General features: G+C 44.5%; 1 protein-coding gene across 1 annotated transcript in view; it reads right to left on the reverse strand.

Moving 5' to 3' along the window:
* Window positions 1-13,317, reverse strand: part of LOC105496064 (5'-nucleotidase ecto) — a 44,829-nt gene extending 31,512 nt beyond the window's left edge. Inside the window, exon 1 of the mRNA XM_011766102.3 lies at window positions 12,893-13,317. Coding sequence (XP_011764404.1) covers window positions 12,893-13,231 — 339 coding nt within the window. The 5' untranslated portion in view covers window positions 13,232-13,317. The remainder of the gene's footprint in view (window positions 1-12,892) is intronic.
* Between the last annotated feature and the right edge of the window lie 2,439 nt (window positions 13,318-15,756).

Consider the following 15,756-nt stretch of genomic DNA (forward strand, 5'->3'; position numbering starts at 1 on the left):
AAAACACTATTTTTTTAAAAAAGAATTGATGGTTTTACATCAAAGAAACTTTCCACACTCACACAGAACAATTAACAAACCCTCAAAAAATTGTTTCATTCACAAACAAGTGCCAGTAAAATATTAGTAGAAATATAAAGGTAACTTATAAATTAAAACACAGAAATGAAAACAAGAAAACCTGGGCAATTGTCCAGAGAGTGCTACTGGAGTGCCAGGCTGTGAATTGTGAAGCTGTTTGGCTAAGCTTTTCACCTGTTTCCAAGCAATTTGGTTTCACTCACTTTACAACGAAGACATTGCTTAACTACTTTTTACCAAGTTTGTTTCAAATCCTGACTTCCAAAAAGTTTTAATGGTTCACACACCAAATCATACCAAAATGGAGCCCATTTAAAAGAAGCAGGTAGAGTGAGTAGTTTTATTAATCATTCAGTAAACATCTGCTGGGTACTGGTGCCAGAGCTCACCTGGTGTCACAGAGAACATAGAGTCAATCTGATGTGTGAACAGACAGCCACAGTGGACAGATGGTTAGAGATGTGTGTGCAAGGTACAGGTGATACACCAGAGACAGACGTCTGCAGTAGAAGTGTTATGGAGAGACCTCAAAGATGTCACACCTTGAACTGTGTCATAAGCAGCTCATGGCATCTGGCTGATTTGGTGCTCCTGGAACTGAGGGCACCTGAAAATCTGGCAGAAAAAAAAAAAAAATGATGCAGCTAAGAGCATCTCTGGGAGATCAGGGAGGGTCTGTATGGTGTCCAAGGAGTCAGGGCTCTCATTTTGAGGGAAGTGGGAAGCCTTGAAGAGAAAGTAGGGCTGGAGGCAGTCCGGGGTGCTTGGAAAGCTCAGTCTGGCGGCCTGCAGTGAATGGACGGGAGCTGTGTGAGCCTGGTGGTCAAGAGACTGGCAGGAAGACACCTCTCCCGCAGGGGTGAGGTGACACAGCAAGTGGGACAGTGGGAATGTGGTGGGGAGGTGACACTGAGGGGATAGTGCAGGAGTGGAAGCCACAGGAATTTTCAGCTGACTAGGCATGAGGGCATGGGCAGGAGAGAGGATGGGGCTTCTGGTGTTTCACTGTTCCTCCGTGCATTTCCAACAGGAACCATATGCATCCTCCCAAGCGTCTCACTCACAATGTCACTGGAGCTAAGCGCCCTTCTCTGCTGGTGGTTGGCCTGGCAGGATAGGGAGGAGTGGGGAACTAAGGGGAGATTGGGGGCAGAAGAAGCAGTTACCCCCAAATCTGTCTAGACCACTCCACAAAGCGTCTCTTGAAACAAGAGAAGAGAGAGGGGTGCCAGGCCTCTACCCCACCTGTCCCCTCCCATCTCCCAGTGTCTTAACCCACTTTGCCTGGTTTCAAGCTGGGTGGGACCGAAATGGGGGTAGGCTTTGGAAAAAGCCTAACTAACTGTTACTCTTGGAATAAAAATTCTGCTGCAGGTTGAGGCAAACTAACCAACGATGCTGTACCAGGGGCTTGTCAGAGCTGGCTCATGTTGATCTCCTCACAGCTTTATATATCTGGAGACACTCATTTCCCAGTTAAGAAAGCAGCCTCTGTCTCAGGTGCAACCTAACTGCCTCTTGGCCTGTCAGGTGTTTTCAGCCTTCAGGGCTTTGTGGCTTGCTTGCTTTTTGTGGCTCAATTTCCTGCTAAAGTTTTCACTGTGGCTGTTGTGTTCATTTGTCTGAGGCTTTCAAAACAGAGGTCTTTACTATTTTGGTACCCCAGGACAGAAAGACTGTGTTTTGAAACCTTTTTTTTCCATTACAACACACATAGAAAATGACGAGACTTGTACAGAGTTCAAGGTCACATGGATGGGGCTGCCAGGGGCAACTGGACAAGGGGCTGAAGGACCAAAAACTCCAGCCTCAGGATTTAACTCTGTCTCTTTCCCCCTTCCCCCAATTATTTATTTGTTCATTCATTCAGTAAATATTTACCAAAGATTTCTCCTGTGTTAGATACATTTTAAATGGTTATAGGGATCAATTAACGCATATTATTTAATTCTTTAATAACAGGGAGACGGACTGCTTTGATCAATCAATTCTAACTGGGGAGATCAGGAAGTGGGTGATTTCTCTATAAAAATAAACTGTTCCAGAATAATAAGAGGCCTTCATGGAAGATTGCTGGATGTCCACTGACCTCTGTGTTTCCTCCTGCAGACAATGTAGACCAAGGTCCTGCAGGCCAGGGTCAAGTCTGAGGCCTCCATCCTGGTTCCTGTGTTAGCCAACATCTCTGACCTGCTCTCACACTGTGTGTTTTCATTCCTCTTGCTCGCACCCCAGGAGTGTTCTCATTATTTCTTTCATTCACCTATTTACTCAATACCAACGGGAGCATTCATTTACAGGTGAAAAGAGTAAACGGAGAAGTGGCAGCTCTTCCTTGGAAGAGCTTTGGGAAAAAAACATAGAAGTTGGCACATGGCCTCAGGACAGTGTGGTCAGGCAGGGGAGTTTCAGTGTGGCTGCTAAATTCCGTTGCAGATTCCATCCACATTGTGTGTGGGTGAAATGTGATAAAGAGAAAAGTCAGAAGGATTCTTCCCTCTTTATTTAAAAGTATTACCTGTACCATTTGTTATTTGTTAAAGATATATTTTACTGTTGTGAAAAAAACCAATAAACAAATTCCATGCTTATTATTAGTACAAGGATGGAAAATAATTTTTTTTTTTTTGAGACGAAGTCTTGCTCTGTCGCCCAGACTGGAGTGCAGTGGCGTAATCTCGGCTCACTGCAAGCTCCGCCTCCCGGGTTCACGCCATTCTCCTGCCTCAGCCTCCCAAGCAGCTGGGACTACAGGGGCCCGCCACCACGCCTGGCTAATTTTTTGTATTTTTAGTAGAGATGGAGTTTCACCGTGTTAGCCAGGATGGTCTCAATCTCCTGACCTCGTGATCCACTTGCCTCAGCCTGGAAAATAATTTTATCTTGAGTGCCATCTCTAGTTGATTGACAGTAAGTCCTTGCAGTATGGGGATAAGGAGGACTCTGAGGCTCAGTCCAAACACAGTGGGAAAGGCTGACTAAATCAATTGTCTTCTCTCTTCTTAGGGACAAGTTTTTCTTAGCATCTGCCATGGACAGGGTAAGGGTAGGGGAGGGTCACATAATGATATCATGCATTTGTTTGCATTTCAACTTGGGTGAGTACCCATTTAATTTAGTTTCCAAGAGATGATAATTGAATGTTATTTTGAATTCTTTTTAGCATATGAATAGAGATATTATTACTTCATAATTACCTGAAGTAATTTCCAAATAAGGTCATCATATATCCCCAAAGGGAAGGTAGTTTTTGGCTTGTATAGAGAATTCATGTGAATTACAAGCCAGACTTTATACACAAACTTTCTCTCATGCCTAACTAATTGCAAGGTATTTTTAATAATCAAAACAAGAAACTTGGATTCAGAATATCTTCATTCTTCGATCTGTGATTCATATGACCTTCTGGGTCTTATTCTTAGTGAACACGGTTTACCCAAAGCCACTAGACTTTTATAAGCTATCCACATCAAATGTAAATATTGACAAATACCCCCAGAAGGTGTTAAAAATACCAGACTGTATCCCACAGGGTTCATTTAACAATAACAACAGGATTTTGAGTCACAGAAGAATAAAATCTCCTTTGGTTCGTCACATTTTCATTTGGTTTTGGCTTTAAACATCAGGCAAAATTCCAGGTATTTGGGAGTCAAAAATACTGGGCTGGGCTAGGCTAGGGAATGGAAACCAGAGGGATGAGGCAGTAAAAATGTTCCGAGTGATGACAAGAGGCTGAAACATGTCAGAAGGGAAACAAAGAAATGTTAGACGGTAAAAACAAAGGAAAGGGGAGTTTCTGTAAAAGCAGTGCAGGATGCATGATGCAGAAGAAAAGAATGTTTTTTTAATCCACATAAATACATTTTAATAATGTCAAAAAGCCATTTGTCAGAGGTGTGCAGCACATTTATTTAGCTAGTCACTTACACACTGGCTCATCTGTTAAGGGCTGAAGTTGCAGGAAGCCCTATAATTGAAGAGCTAAAGAGACAGCCTGAGCTAGGCATGGTGGTTCATGCCTGTAATCCCAGCGTTTTGGGAGACTGAGAAGGGATGATCACTTGAGCCCAGGAGTTTGAGACCAGCCTAGGCAACATTGGGAGACTCTCTCTCTCTCTCTCTTATTTTTTTTTTAATGAGACACACCTGATTTATTATACGACGGGGCTCAGTTGCCAATCACCAGCATCATCCAGGGAGGATTACAAATTACATTTGGTTTGGGTGATAGGTTTCTGGCATTGTTGCTCACTTCTGCTGTTGGATTGGCTTCCATCCCTGCAGTCCTGGGCCAGGGAATGTTGGCCACAGCAGGTGAATGCGGCATCCCACTGAATGGCAGGAAACACTCTGGGGCTCAACCCAGCTGCACCTAGCTTTGGTTGTTGAAAGAATGTATGAATAAGCAAGTACCGAATAGACAGCACTCTACTTGTATGGGGAGGGGGGATGTATAAACTCTCCATACATGCAAAATAGGCACATCAACATTCAGAATTAACTGCCCGACTAATTGAGGTCCAGGAAGGTTCAACTATATCTCTGAGGGGCTAGAGGGCTCCAGCTAATATTTGGATTATATATAGGACTAATTATTCAAGTGAGGGAAAAGAAGTGTCAAAAGAATATTCAAATTCTGGTTATGTGACTGAGGAAAATAAACACTGGAGAGTACAGAGCATTCAGATGTATTTGTGAGTGATGTACAGAAAGCTGCCAATATGATGTTGATTCATTTGGTTCTCTCCAATTTTCAGTTAAGAAAACAACAAATGCTATTAATAGTACAAGGACAAGATGAGCTGAGAAACTACCTTTGCTTCCTCCCTCCCGTGCCTGAGGCTGGTCATCCAGCCCCTCTCTGCTCTGGAGTTTAGGCTGGAAAAGAGGAAGCAGAGGCCTGAGGCCACATCCCCAGGATGGGAGTGGGGCTATTCCTGTCTCTGAGGCTTGGGGATCCACAACCCCCTAGACATTCACAATTTCTGACACTTGAGCTTTAGGAATAATTACTTTTGTTGTTGTTGTTGCCTTTTTAAAAGTGTCATTGCAAACAGGATCTCTTTTTCAAGCTTCCCAAACTAGTATTGCTAATTTGTCTTCCCCAAGAAAGGCTTCCTGATCGAAGATAAAGTAATTCTGACAGTTTCCTTTAACATGAGAGTCCTTGTAAGCACTTGCCTTTCTCCTTAGAGACAAGTTTTTAGGGGAGGAGGAGAAACATGCTCACTGCTGATTTAGGCATAGATGCTAAATATGAGGGTCTGATGTGTCTTCTTCTATAGACCAGATCTTTAGCTCAAGAATTCCCATGCATGGGTATTAGAATTTCAGTCATTTTTGCTTTTCTCTGTTTAACCTCTCTCCTTTATAGATCTTACCCAGCCCCTCTATGTGGTTAAGAGGAACTTGAATGGCCATTACCCACTCTGCTATCTTCTGAACAGTAATTTTCACCCTAGCAGGTCCTGACTGCTATCCTCAGCACTTAGCAGAGAGCCTGGCATGTGGTAATGCTGAATGAAGATTTGCGGATTGAATGAATAAATGAGCCCCGAAGACTCAGGCTCAAAACTGGGCTCATGCTCCTCCCATTCCCCAGGCCATCATTTCTGTTACTACCAGAGTAACATCCCGTGAGCATCCTGGAAACCTCTTCACCTGTAAAACGGTGGCCAACTGGAAGCACCTGAAAGACCTATGCTATCTCTCCACAAGGAAATAGCTGCCAATAAATAAATAAATAACTGTGAAGGAGAAATTAGAGAGTTGTCATGCAAACTTAGACTTGTCCAGAGACAACCAAGTAATGTGGGCAGATTAGAAGCAAGAGAGAGGAGTGGGGAGGAGCTGAGATGCTGAGAAGTAACATGTGATAGACCACCCTCTCCAATTCCCCCACTTTATAGATAAAGAAACCACTGCCAAACTCACACAGCTAATAAGTGGAAGAGCCAAGAAGTAAAACCTGGGTGTTCTGACGTCCCATACAAATCTCTTTCCACTGCTCCTGTCTGCTGCAGCCTTATACAGTCCAATGGTGCCCAGTAAGTCCAGGAAAAGTCTTCAGATTGCATTTCAGGGCTTGCGATAGCAAGCCTTAGCTGTCAGTGGCAAGCTGAAGTAGAAGAATCCAGCCCCTGTGTAGGAGCATTAAAACCTGCTGACTGTCCCATTGCCTGGTGCTTGAACCCTCATAATCATCTTTTGATTACACCCTCTCTTGAGCCACCCCTGCCAAGAGAAGGTGAGTACAGCCAGCACTTACTGTGGACTGGCCCTGTGCTAAGCACATTATATGCACTACTATCTCTTCTAAACCCCACAGCACCCTAGGTGTGGAGACATCAATCACATACCTCACACATGTGGAAATGGAGGCTTCATGAGATTAAATAACCTGCTCCCAGTCCATAGATTCTAAGTGGTAGGAAGGGGACTTGATCCCAGTCTCACCCCCACGTTTACTCCTTAGCCTGCCTTTTGCAACTGGTTCCTGTGGATTTGGCCTCCCCAATTACCAGAGTTCAGGCGTTATCATCTCACACTTGGACTGCTGCCTGGCCTTTTTCCTCACCCTCTTCTCTCCTGTCTTCTCCTTCCCATCCATTTCTACTCATCTTCCAAAACTGTGATTTGCCTGCATAGCTGGGAGGGTTTTTCCTCACATCAACCAATTCCCTAGTTCTGTGTGGACACCAGCTTGGTGTCCAACAATTCATATGGATTCTGACACTCTCTACCTGGACTTAGCATCAGATCCCACAAGTGAGAAGGCTCAAATGCACAAGACTGCCCCCACTTCAGACACCAGTCGAGAGTCCTGGGCCACCTGTATTCCCAACCGACTAGTTATAAATTGGAGGTTGCCATGACCCTATCCTTAGGATTGATAATTGGCTAGAACAATTCACAGAACTTGGAAAGCACTTTACTCACCATTACTGGCTTATTACAAAGCATACGACTAGGGAACAAGCAAGTGAAGAGATGCACAGGGCAAGACATGGGAGTGGATGGGTGGAGCTTCCATGCCCACTCGTGCGCATCACCTTCCCAGCACCTCAATATGTTCACCAACTTGGAAGCTCTCTGAATCTGGTTGTTTAGGGGTCTTCATGAAAGTTTATCATGAAGGCATGATTGATTAATTCATTGACCATTGGAGACTGAACTCGATCTCTAGCCCATCTCCTCCCTCTAGAGGTCAGGGAGGCTGGGCTGAAAGTTCTAACCCTCTAGTCATAAATTAGTCTTTCTGGTGACCAGCTCCCTTCCTGAAGCTATCTAGGGGTCCCCAGTCATCGATCATCTCATTAGCATACAAAAGCGCGCACACACACACACACACACAAACTGCTGTTTTTCTACTGTCACACTTAACACAGAACACTTCTGTGACCAGATGTGTGTGGGATTTCCCCCACACACCAAGCAATTCTCCAGAAAACACAAACTGAGAGTCCTATAATTGAATTCAATTCTGATACTGTCTCAAGACACTGTCAGATCCCATAGGTTAAGGGCTCAGTTCTACAAGACTGTCCTGACTTCAGGCTGATCACAAGCCTGAGGTTGTGCTTCTGGCTGAATGGCTATAAATCGGGGATTTCCATTGATCCCTCCGTGGCTTCAATTAACTTGCTAGGACAGCTCACAGAACTCACTCATTAGTTTATTATAAAGGCTACTACAAAGGATATAGATGAACAGCCAAGTGAAGAATGGATAGACCAAGGTATGGGAGCAACGTGGAGCTTTCATGCCCTCCCTGGGTGTGCACCCTCCAGGAACCTCCACGTGCTCAGCAACCAAAAAGCTCCTCACATCTTGTTCAAGAGTCTTTGTAGAGCTGAATCTCCTGTCCCACCCTCCTTTCCTGGACTTTGGTGGGTGGGACTGAAAGTTCCAATTATTTGATCCCCTAATCCCTTGAACTTGCTGGTGAGTGGCTCCATCTTGAAGCTATCTAGGGACCTCACCCTAAGTCTGCAGGAGTATAAAGCCAAATATTACCATGGGGTTATTATGAATCACAAAGGACATTTCTATTACTTAGGAAATTTCTAGGGTTTTAGGAGCTATGCGACAGGTACTGGGGACAAGGACCAAATATTTATTTTTTATTATACCACAGTTGTCTTCTACTCAGAAACCACATGGTTGCCCGTGGCAACATAGCTCAAACTTCTCAGGTGGTCGTTAGAGTTTACACGACCTCTTCTGCCATGATTCCTGCTACCTTACTTTGGTCCGACCTGGTCCATTGTGTAGATTCCTGCCTCTACACCTTTGCCCCATCCTCCTGTCCCTTCACTGAATCAAAACATTTCACTGTAGGTCTCCAGTTGTTCAGATATGTATGGGACCTCAGAGGTAAGCTGGTTCAAACTTCTATTTTATAGATGAGGAACTGGTGATGCTGAGAAGTGAATTGCATAGCCACAGATTGTAGATTTATCTCTTAAAATGCAGAAAGAACCGTAGTGATCTCTGAATTTCCAGTGAGGAGGGTTAAAGGTGATAAGCTTTAAATTAGCAAACTATTAAGTGAACTTTCAAAACACAAATCACAAGGAAAAAAAGATTAATTCAATTACAACAAATGAAGAATTTCTATTCAATGAAAGATACCATGGACAAAATTAATAGACCTAACATCATCATAATATGTTTGCAGTCTTGAAAATTGATCACAGATCAAAACCTATAACTCCTGAAAGTCAAAAAATATAAAACTAACCCAATTTTAAAAATACCAAAGAATATGAATAAGCAATTAGGGAAGAAGAAACTTAAAAAGTTAACAAACATGTAAAAAAAAGTCCAAACTCACTAGTTATTAGAAAAGTACACAATAAAGCAGCAATGTGTATTTTACACCTACAATAAAGCTGGATACTGCCATGACACATAGGAAAAATACAGAAATTTACATGTCCTGTTTGGGAATGGGAGCAGGTGGAAGAGAATGGAGGGTGCCAGTCATTGAGGAAAGCAGTCTGGTAGTACTCAAAGTATGCCCTGTGGCCAGCAATTCTGCTCCTGGGTAGAAATCCTCTGGTGAGACCACCCAGGAAGATATTTGGAGCAGCATTATTTGTGGAGGCAGGGTGTTAGGTGCCATCTCCAAACCCATCGGCCAGGGAGCACATGTGTAAAGTACGTGGAGATGAGTAAAATACACAGAGCACAATTCACAGTGGTGTGTAGGTACAAGTGCATCTAGGGCAACATGGACAAATCATAAAAACAACAAGTTCAGGACAAAAGTAAGAAACAGAAAGGGTTAAATAACAGGACTAGCTATGCAATTATAAAATATAAGCACATAAAGGTTTTGCAAGTGCATGTAGAAACAAAACTATATGCAGTCATCAAACACATTAGAATGTTGTCTATGTGGGAGGTGGAGGGTAGTGAACAAAGGGCCATTCTATCTGACTAACCTGTCCCCTGGGTGAGTTAAAGGCAGGGGCCATGGTTCCCACCCTGGCTGTTGCCTCCCCCATTTAGGAGCAATTGGCTAGGGTTAAGGCTGCAGTCTTATGGGCAGGAAGCGGGTTCAGCAGCCAGGGCCTCAGAAGCAGGAGCCAAGTGGAGAAAAGGCACACTTCTAGGGGACCCTAGAGACCTGCTCAAAGCTACCTTCCCCACAGCCTGTCTTGATGGTGAGAATCTCACCTCTGCAGGTGGATACCTTCAGTTTTGTGCTGTGGGGAGATTTCATAAGTCTGCTCAATGAGTAAATATAACAAAAATAGTTTAGGCAATGATACTTAGGTAAGATGGTAGAGGGGAGGCAGGCGGTAGACTGTGCCAGGCTGTGAGAACCAGATAAGCTGATGCACAACCCAAACCTTCCCTTCCTCACAATTCCCCTCCTCCCCATCCAGGGCACATGAAACTAACTTTCAGTGAGCACTTACTATTAATATAAGTCAGCAGGGGTTATCTCATGCATTCTTCACAAACCTCTGCAAGTTGGGGGTTATCACTGCTGTTTTACAGCTAAGGAACATGAAGTTCAGAGAAAGTAACCAGGCCAAGCGCATACTGTCAGTGCTTCCACGCTGTCTTCCTCGTGCCTCAGGGGACAACAGTCCTTCCACTGAGACAGCTACACTAACTGGTGAGTTTTGCTATCCTCTTCCCAGTTTTCTGCCTAGTAGTGGGTCCAGGGGGTCTCCAGGATTGCCCTGGGGCCTCTACAGCAATCAGGATTACTCCAGTAGTTCTAGAAAGTGTACACCTCCTTGGAAGTTCCTGCTCGAGGGGACTCCTGTGTTTTAGCTGGATTCTAGGAAATTCCTCTTTGTCCTCCATATGCTTCAGTCCTTTTATGTGGCTCCTTTGAACTAGGTCCAGTCTCCAGGAAACTGGAGATGCCCCTCCACAACTGTTTTCCACCCTGATTTGAATCCCCAGTGTCCTAGGAATCAATATGCGGTGAGTGGTTATGGTGGAGGAACGTTTATACCACAATAGCAATAAATTCTCTGAGGGTTAGTATAATATAAACAATGGACAGTGAAATGTCTGTGCAATACAGGAGGACGGCAGAGCTTTAGCACATGCTTCAGCACTACAGAACTAGGATTTTATGCCGGTCAAATCATGTCTGACAAACCCCCAAACTGCACAGAGTAAGTCCTGAGGACACAGCCATCTAACCTTGCCATTTGATCTGCTCCCAATCTTTACCCCCTGCCAACATTATGTAAGTAGCCTATTTTTCCTCAGAACCCAATTCAATTATCTTGAGCAAAATTTGAAAGAAAGTAATTTCATGCAACAAAAAGGATTTTGAACATCCACAGAAGAGATAGGCTGTAACTTACAGCAGTTTATTCAGGCCTCACGTAGATGTCCTGTCATAAACATTTGATACCATGATTAATATTGGGAGCTCAACTGGACTTACAAGAGGGAAATATTATTAGGGAAAACTAGAAATTCTTCATTCTTTTTTTTCCACTGAAAAGGGTTCACACAATTGTGGAGAAAAGAGTGTCACAAAAAGTAAAATCTACAAAGTCGTGGTTTATGTGCAAAATAAAACAAACACATGTAAGTTTATTCTACCCTTCTGGGAGGAAGTGGAGACATAGGGTAGCAAAAATTCAATTCTATAAATATTTATTTTGTCATTACTGAGTGCAAAGTATCAGGAAAGCGTAGCTGTGGAATACCAATGCTTAAGAGACCACAGAGTTCTTGAAACCCACAATTCTTGTTCAAATCCAGATGCGGGTAAGCCCCACCTCATGAACTCTGAAGGCTGAAGGATCAGCGGGAATTTCTGCTGCTGAATGTCCCTGATAAGCTCAGAAGCATCAGAATGGAGGGAGCTTCCTCCCCTTCTCTCATCTCATGAAAATGAGCTTTCTGGTTGTGGCAGGTGGGGGAGGGACCTTTAAAACCATACAGTGGTGCCCTCTTATCATCTTTTCCTGTCCTCGTTTCTCCAAGCTTCCAGAGGGGAAAATAAAACCAAACAAATCCCTCAGCATTGTGCTCTCCTGACCCCTAAGCTCTTCTCATATGAAGTGTGCTGTTAGCTTTCTGTATCCCAGCCTGATCACACTTCCCTTTCTCTTCCACACTTGTGGACTTCACAGATTTCTCTGGACCTTTCTCTGGAGATTTCTCTGTTCTTCCTCTTCCAAAGCTCTTAAGTTTTCTTCTCCCAAGTTTCTCCACAGTCTTGCTGAATCCCTTTACTCAAGGCTTTTACACAGGGTTAAATTTGGGTGGTGGTTTGATTTTTTTTTTTTTTAACCACCATATATACATCTTGGTTGTACTTATTTATTACTATGCAACCCCCTCTGCTCCTTTTCTAGAATTTAGTGCAAAAAAAGGCATTACCTTTAGCAGAACATTGGGGACTTTGAACTAAACTTTTACACATGTTTTAAGAGCCCATTATCTCTTAAGCTAGACTCTTCCTAAATCTCTGCTGTCAAACCTACTTTATTGAAATCCTTTGAAACCCAAGTGTTTCCACATTTTGGCTCTCTCTGAAGTTTCTTTCTTTTCTTTCTTTTTTCTTTCTTTCTTTCCTTTTCTTAACCCTATATTATCATGTCTGGTAATAATAACATTTATAGACACCACACTATGTGTCTGGTAATAATATAGAGACCACACTATGTGCACTATGTACAATTATGATCCTTATTTTTATACAGGATAGAACTGAGGCAAGAAAGAGTAAATAACTTGCTCAAGGTCACATAGAAGGTAGTCAAACAGAGAATCTACCCCAAAGCTGTGAGCTTAATTATGCTCAAGCTCCAGGGTCAAAGGGATCTGGTGTCCATTCTTATCACGTCTCCCTTTTTGGGGGGATGGTGCCTGATAATTTATTCAGCTTCTTTGACGCTGTTTCCTTTTCAATAAGATTGAGATAAAGCATTTTTTGAAAGATCTAGATTGAGATAAAGCATTCTTATAAAGACCTAGCAGTAAATGAGAACTGCGTGAGGGACCTGATTCCGTCCCTAGCACTGGATAACTGTCAGTGCTTCTATGCACCCCACCTGAAGACCCTCGCAGGCAGGAGAGGGTCCTGCTCCTCTAAATATTCCCATCTCATAGTGGGGGCGCAATAACATCCGTTTAAGAAGAATCGTCCAAGGGACTTCTATGCATCCAGCTGGCACACTGGCCGGAGTCTCACTTTATCCCCCCATCTCTCCGCGCCCTGGTCCTAGGCTTGCCACACTCTGCCATCCGCTGCTTCTCCAGCCCGGCTCCTCTCTCAGTCCGGGACTCTTACCCCGGGCGCGGGCTCGGGTCTTACCATGGCATCGTAGCGCAGGGCGTTCATGAAGTGCGCCACCTCGGCACCCTTGTACACGGTGAACCAGATGGTGCCCTGGTACTGGTCGCCGGCGTCCAGCAGCAGCACGTTGGGTTCGGCGCGTCGGATCTGCTGCACCTTCGTGAAGAGCCGAGCCACACCACCCATGCAGCGGCTGGCGTTGACGCACTTGCTGGAGTCCTCGCTGGTCTGCTCCAGCCGGCTGTGCACGTCGTTGGTGTGCAGAATCGTGAGCTCCCAGGCGCCGGCCGCAGACCACAGCAGCGCGCCGACGGCGAGAAGTAGCGTCGCGGGCGCCCGCGCGGCTCGGGGACACATAGCTGTGGCGCGTGAACTGGGTGCGAAAGCGGGCGAGCGGGGCGAGTGCCGGCGAGTAGGGATGAGCAGCTAGGGCCGGGGTTCTGCGCCCTGGCCGGAGGGGCGGGGCGCGGGTCAGGGCCGGGGCGTGTCCTTCTTCAGCCTGGAGGCCGGCTTGGCTGTCAGGCGCAAACTCGCGACGTCACCCGATCCGACCCTGGCACCCGGAGAGGCCCTGGCGCGGCTGTCGGCTGGCACCCGCTCCCAGCAGGAAGAGTGGGGAGGTTGTTCCCGGCGGCGAGCGGGCACCGGCCGCATCCCGGCCGAACCAGGGAGCCTGGGCGCGGGCAGTTCGGCCTGGTGCGCTGCTCGTTCGGAGGCGAGAGGAAGGAATTGGAGGGTTCCACCCCGCGCGTGGGTCCTCGCTGAGTCTGGCCTCATTCGAGGCACGGGTTTTTCTACAAGAGAAATGTTATGGATTGTGTTGCGTTTGTGGTTGAGCGAGCTCATCACTTCAAAGAACCAAAGAGGGAAGAGAGAGGGGACGGGGAGAAAGATGAGCGAGCTGAGGGGCAGACAGGAGGAGTAAAGAAAGGCCGGGCAGAGGAGCTTCTTGCAGTTTTGGGCTGTGAAAGTTTCGGGCTCACTGAGATGTGACGCTTCCTATTGAGTTGAGAACTCACGAGGTCTACGATGCTTAGACAAAAAATCTCAGAAACTAAGAAATCATTCGAATCCAGTTCCTCGTTTATTCACGACTAAAACCTTAGTGATAAAACAGTGGCGACGCGTGGACAGCTCCTGGAAGCAAAAACACCATTGGGGTAAAATCCGACAGCTATCGGGACGGGAAGGGATGCTGCCCTTCGTTGCTTTTCTGGTCTTTTTTTTCTATTTGACTTATCTTTTTTTCTTTCTTTCTTTCGTCGCGTGTGCTTTCGGTGTCCTAGTGAAGTCATAGCCAAATACAATGTTAGGAAGATTTCCCTCTATGTTTTCTCGTAAGAGTTTTATAATTTAAACTCTTAGACCTTTAATCCATTTTGTGTTAATTTTCATATATGGTATAAGAGTCCAAATTTATTCTTTTGTATGTGGATATCCCGTTTTTTTAGTACCATTTGTTGAAAAGACGTTCTGTGCCCGTTTTTAAGACACTGGCCTGAGGCTCGGAGATTGTAAATCATTTGCCAAGAAAGGCCATGCAGTTTGGGAGCAGCAGAGCCTGGGGCTACACAAGACCCTTGCTTCTGGGACACCCTCTAATGTCATGCTTTGCAAGGTTTTCCTCTGTCCCTCTTTGAGCACCTGCTAGAAGCAGGTAAAAGAACTGGTAGTTTTACTGTTTTAACTTAAAAAAAATGATTTTAGATTTACAGAAAAGTTGCAGAGGTAATAAAGAGAGTTCCCACATACCCATCACCCATATTGCCCTATATTAACAGCTTATATAACCAATGAAACTAAAAAGTTAACAGCGATACAAAACTATTAACTGCATTACTGATTTTATTTTAATTTCACCAACTGTTCCACTAATGTCATTTTTCTGTGCCAGGATCCAATCCAGGATACCATATTGCAGTTAGTTTTCATGTGTTCATAGCCTCCTCTAATCTGTGACAGTTTCTCAAGTCAGTTGTCTTCAAAAACCTTGACACTTTTGAACAGTACTGGTTTCTCTATACTGTCCCTCAGTTTGGGTTTGTCTCATGTTTTCTCATGATTGGACTGAATCTGTGGATGTTTAGGAAGAATGCTACAGAGATTATGTGCCTTTCTCATTGCCTGGTATCTGTGGGTACATGATATCAACATGACCTATCACTGATCACTGGGGAACTGATCATTTGTTGTTTCTTGTCTTTTAAACCTAAGCCACTGCAATAGGTTCTGAAATTCCTGTCCTGGGGATGCTACCAGATTTCTGTTTCAATATCATTTCCATGCCATTTGTTTTCATATAGGTCTAAAATGGCTTTGATTGTTTATTACACCAAGTTCAAGCTTCACAAACTGGCCTTTTGAAGTCTCATTTTATCCAGCCAACTTTACCTTCCACTGTTCCTCATACATTCCCTCTGTCCTCATTTTTTTCTCTCCAAACCACCATTCCCAGTCTGTCCTCAGGCCAAGGTCCAGGGTTCCTTCAATTTCTTGTTCAAGTCAACATGAAATTACTTTGACTCCTTCACACGGCAGTCAGTTTTTCTCTTTTCTAAATTTCTGGTCAGTTCCTTACAATCTCACTTTAATGTGGTTTTGCTTTTTTTTTCTCCAGGTGTTTAATGTGTGTTTTTGGTCTTCTCTCCAAGTGATGGAAACAGAGTTGCTGCTTCAGTGGTAGTAGTACTTGGAATTCAAGTAACACTAACCTAAAATCTACTGTAGACCCATTGGGCGATAGTATGAAAGAACCAAGAAGGATTTCGGCTGTCCTGGAGCTGATAATGCTGCAAACAAGGTGAGGGTGCATACACTAAGTAGCAGCAAAGCCATGAGGATCATAGAAAATTTCCCAAGTCCATGAGGAAAAAAAATATGCA

The sequence above is a fragment of the Macaca nemestrina genome, chromosome 5 (genome assembly GCF_043159975.1).
Source record: "Macaca nemestrina isolate mMacNem1 chromosome 5, mMacNem.hap1, whole genome shotgun sequence".
NCBI lineage: Eukaryota > Metazoa > Chordata > Mammalia > Primates > Cercopithecidae > Macaca > Macaca nemestrina.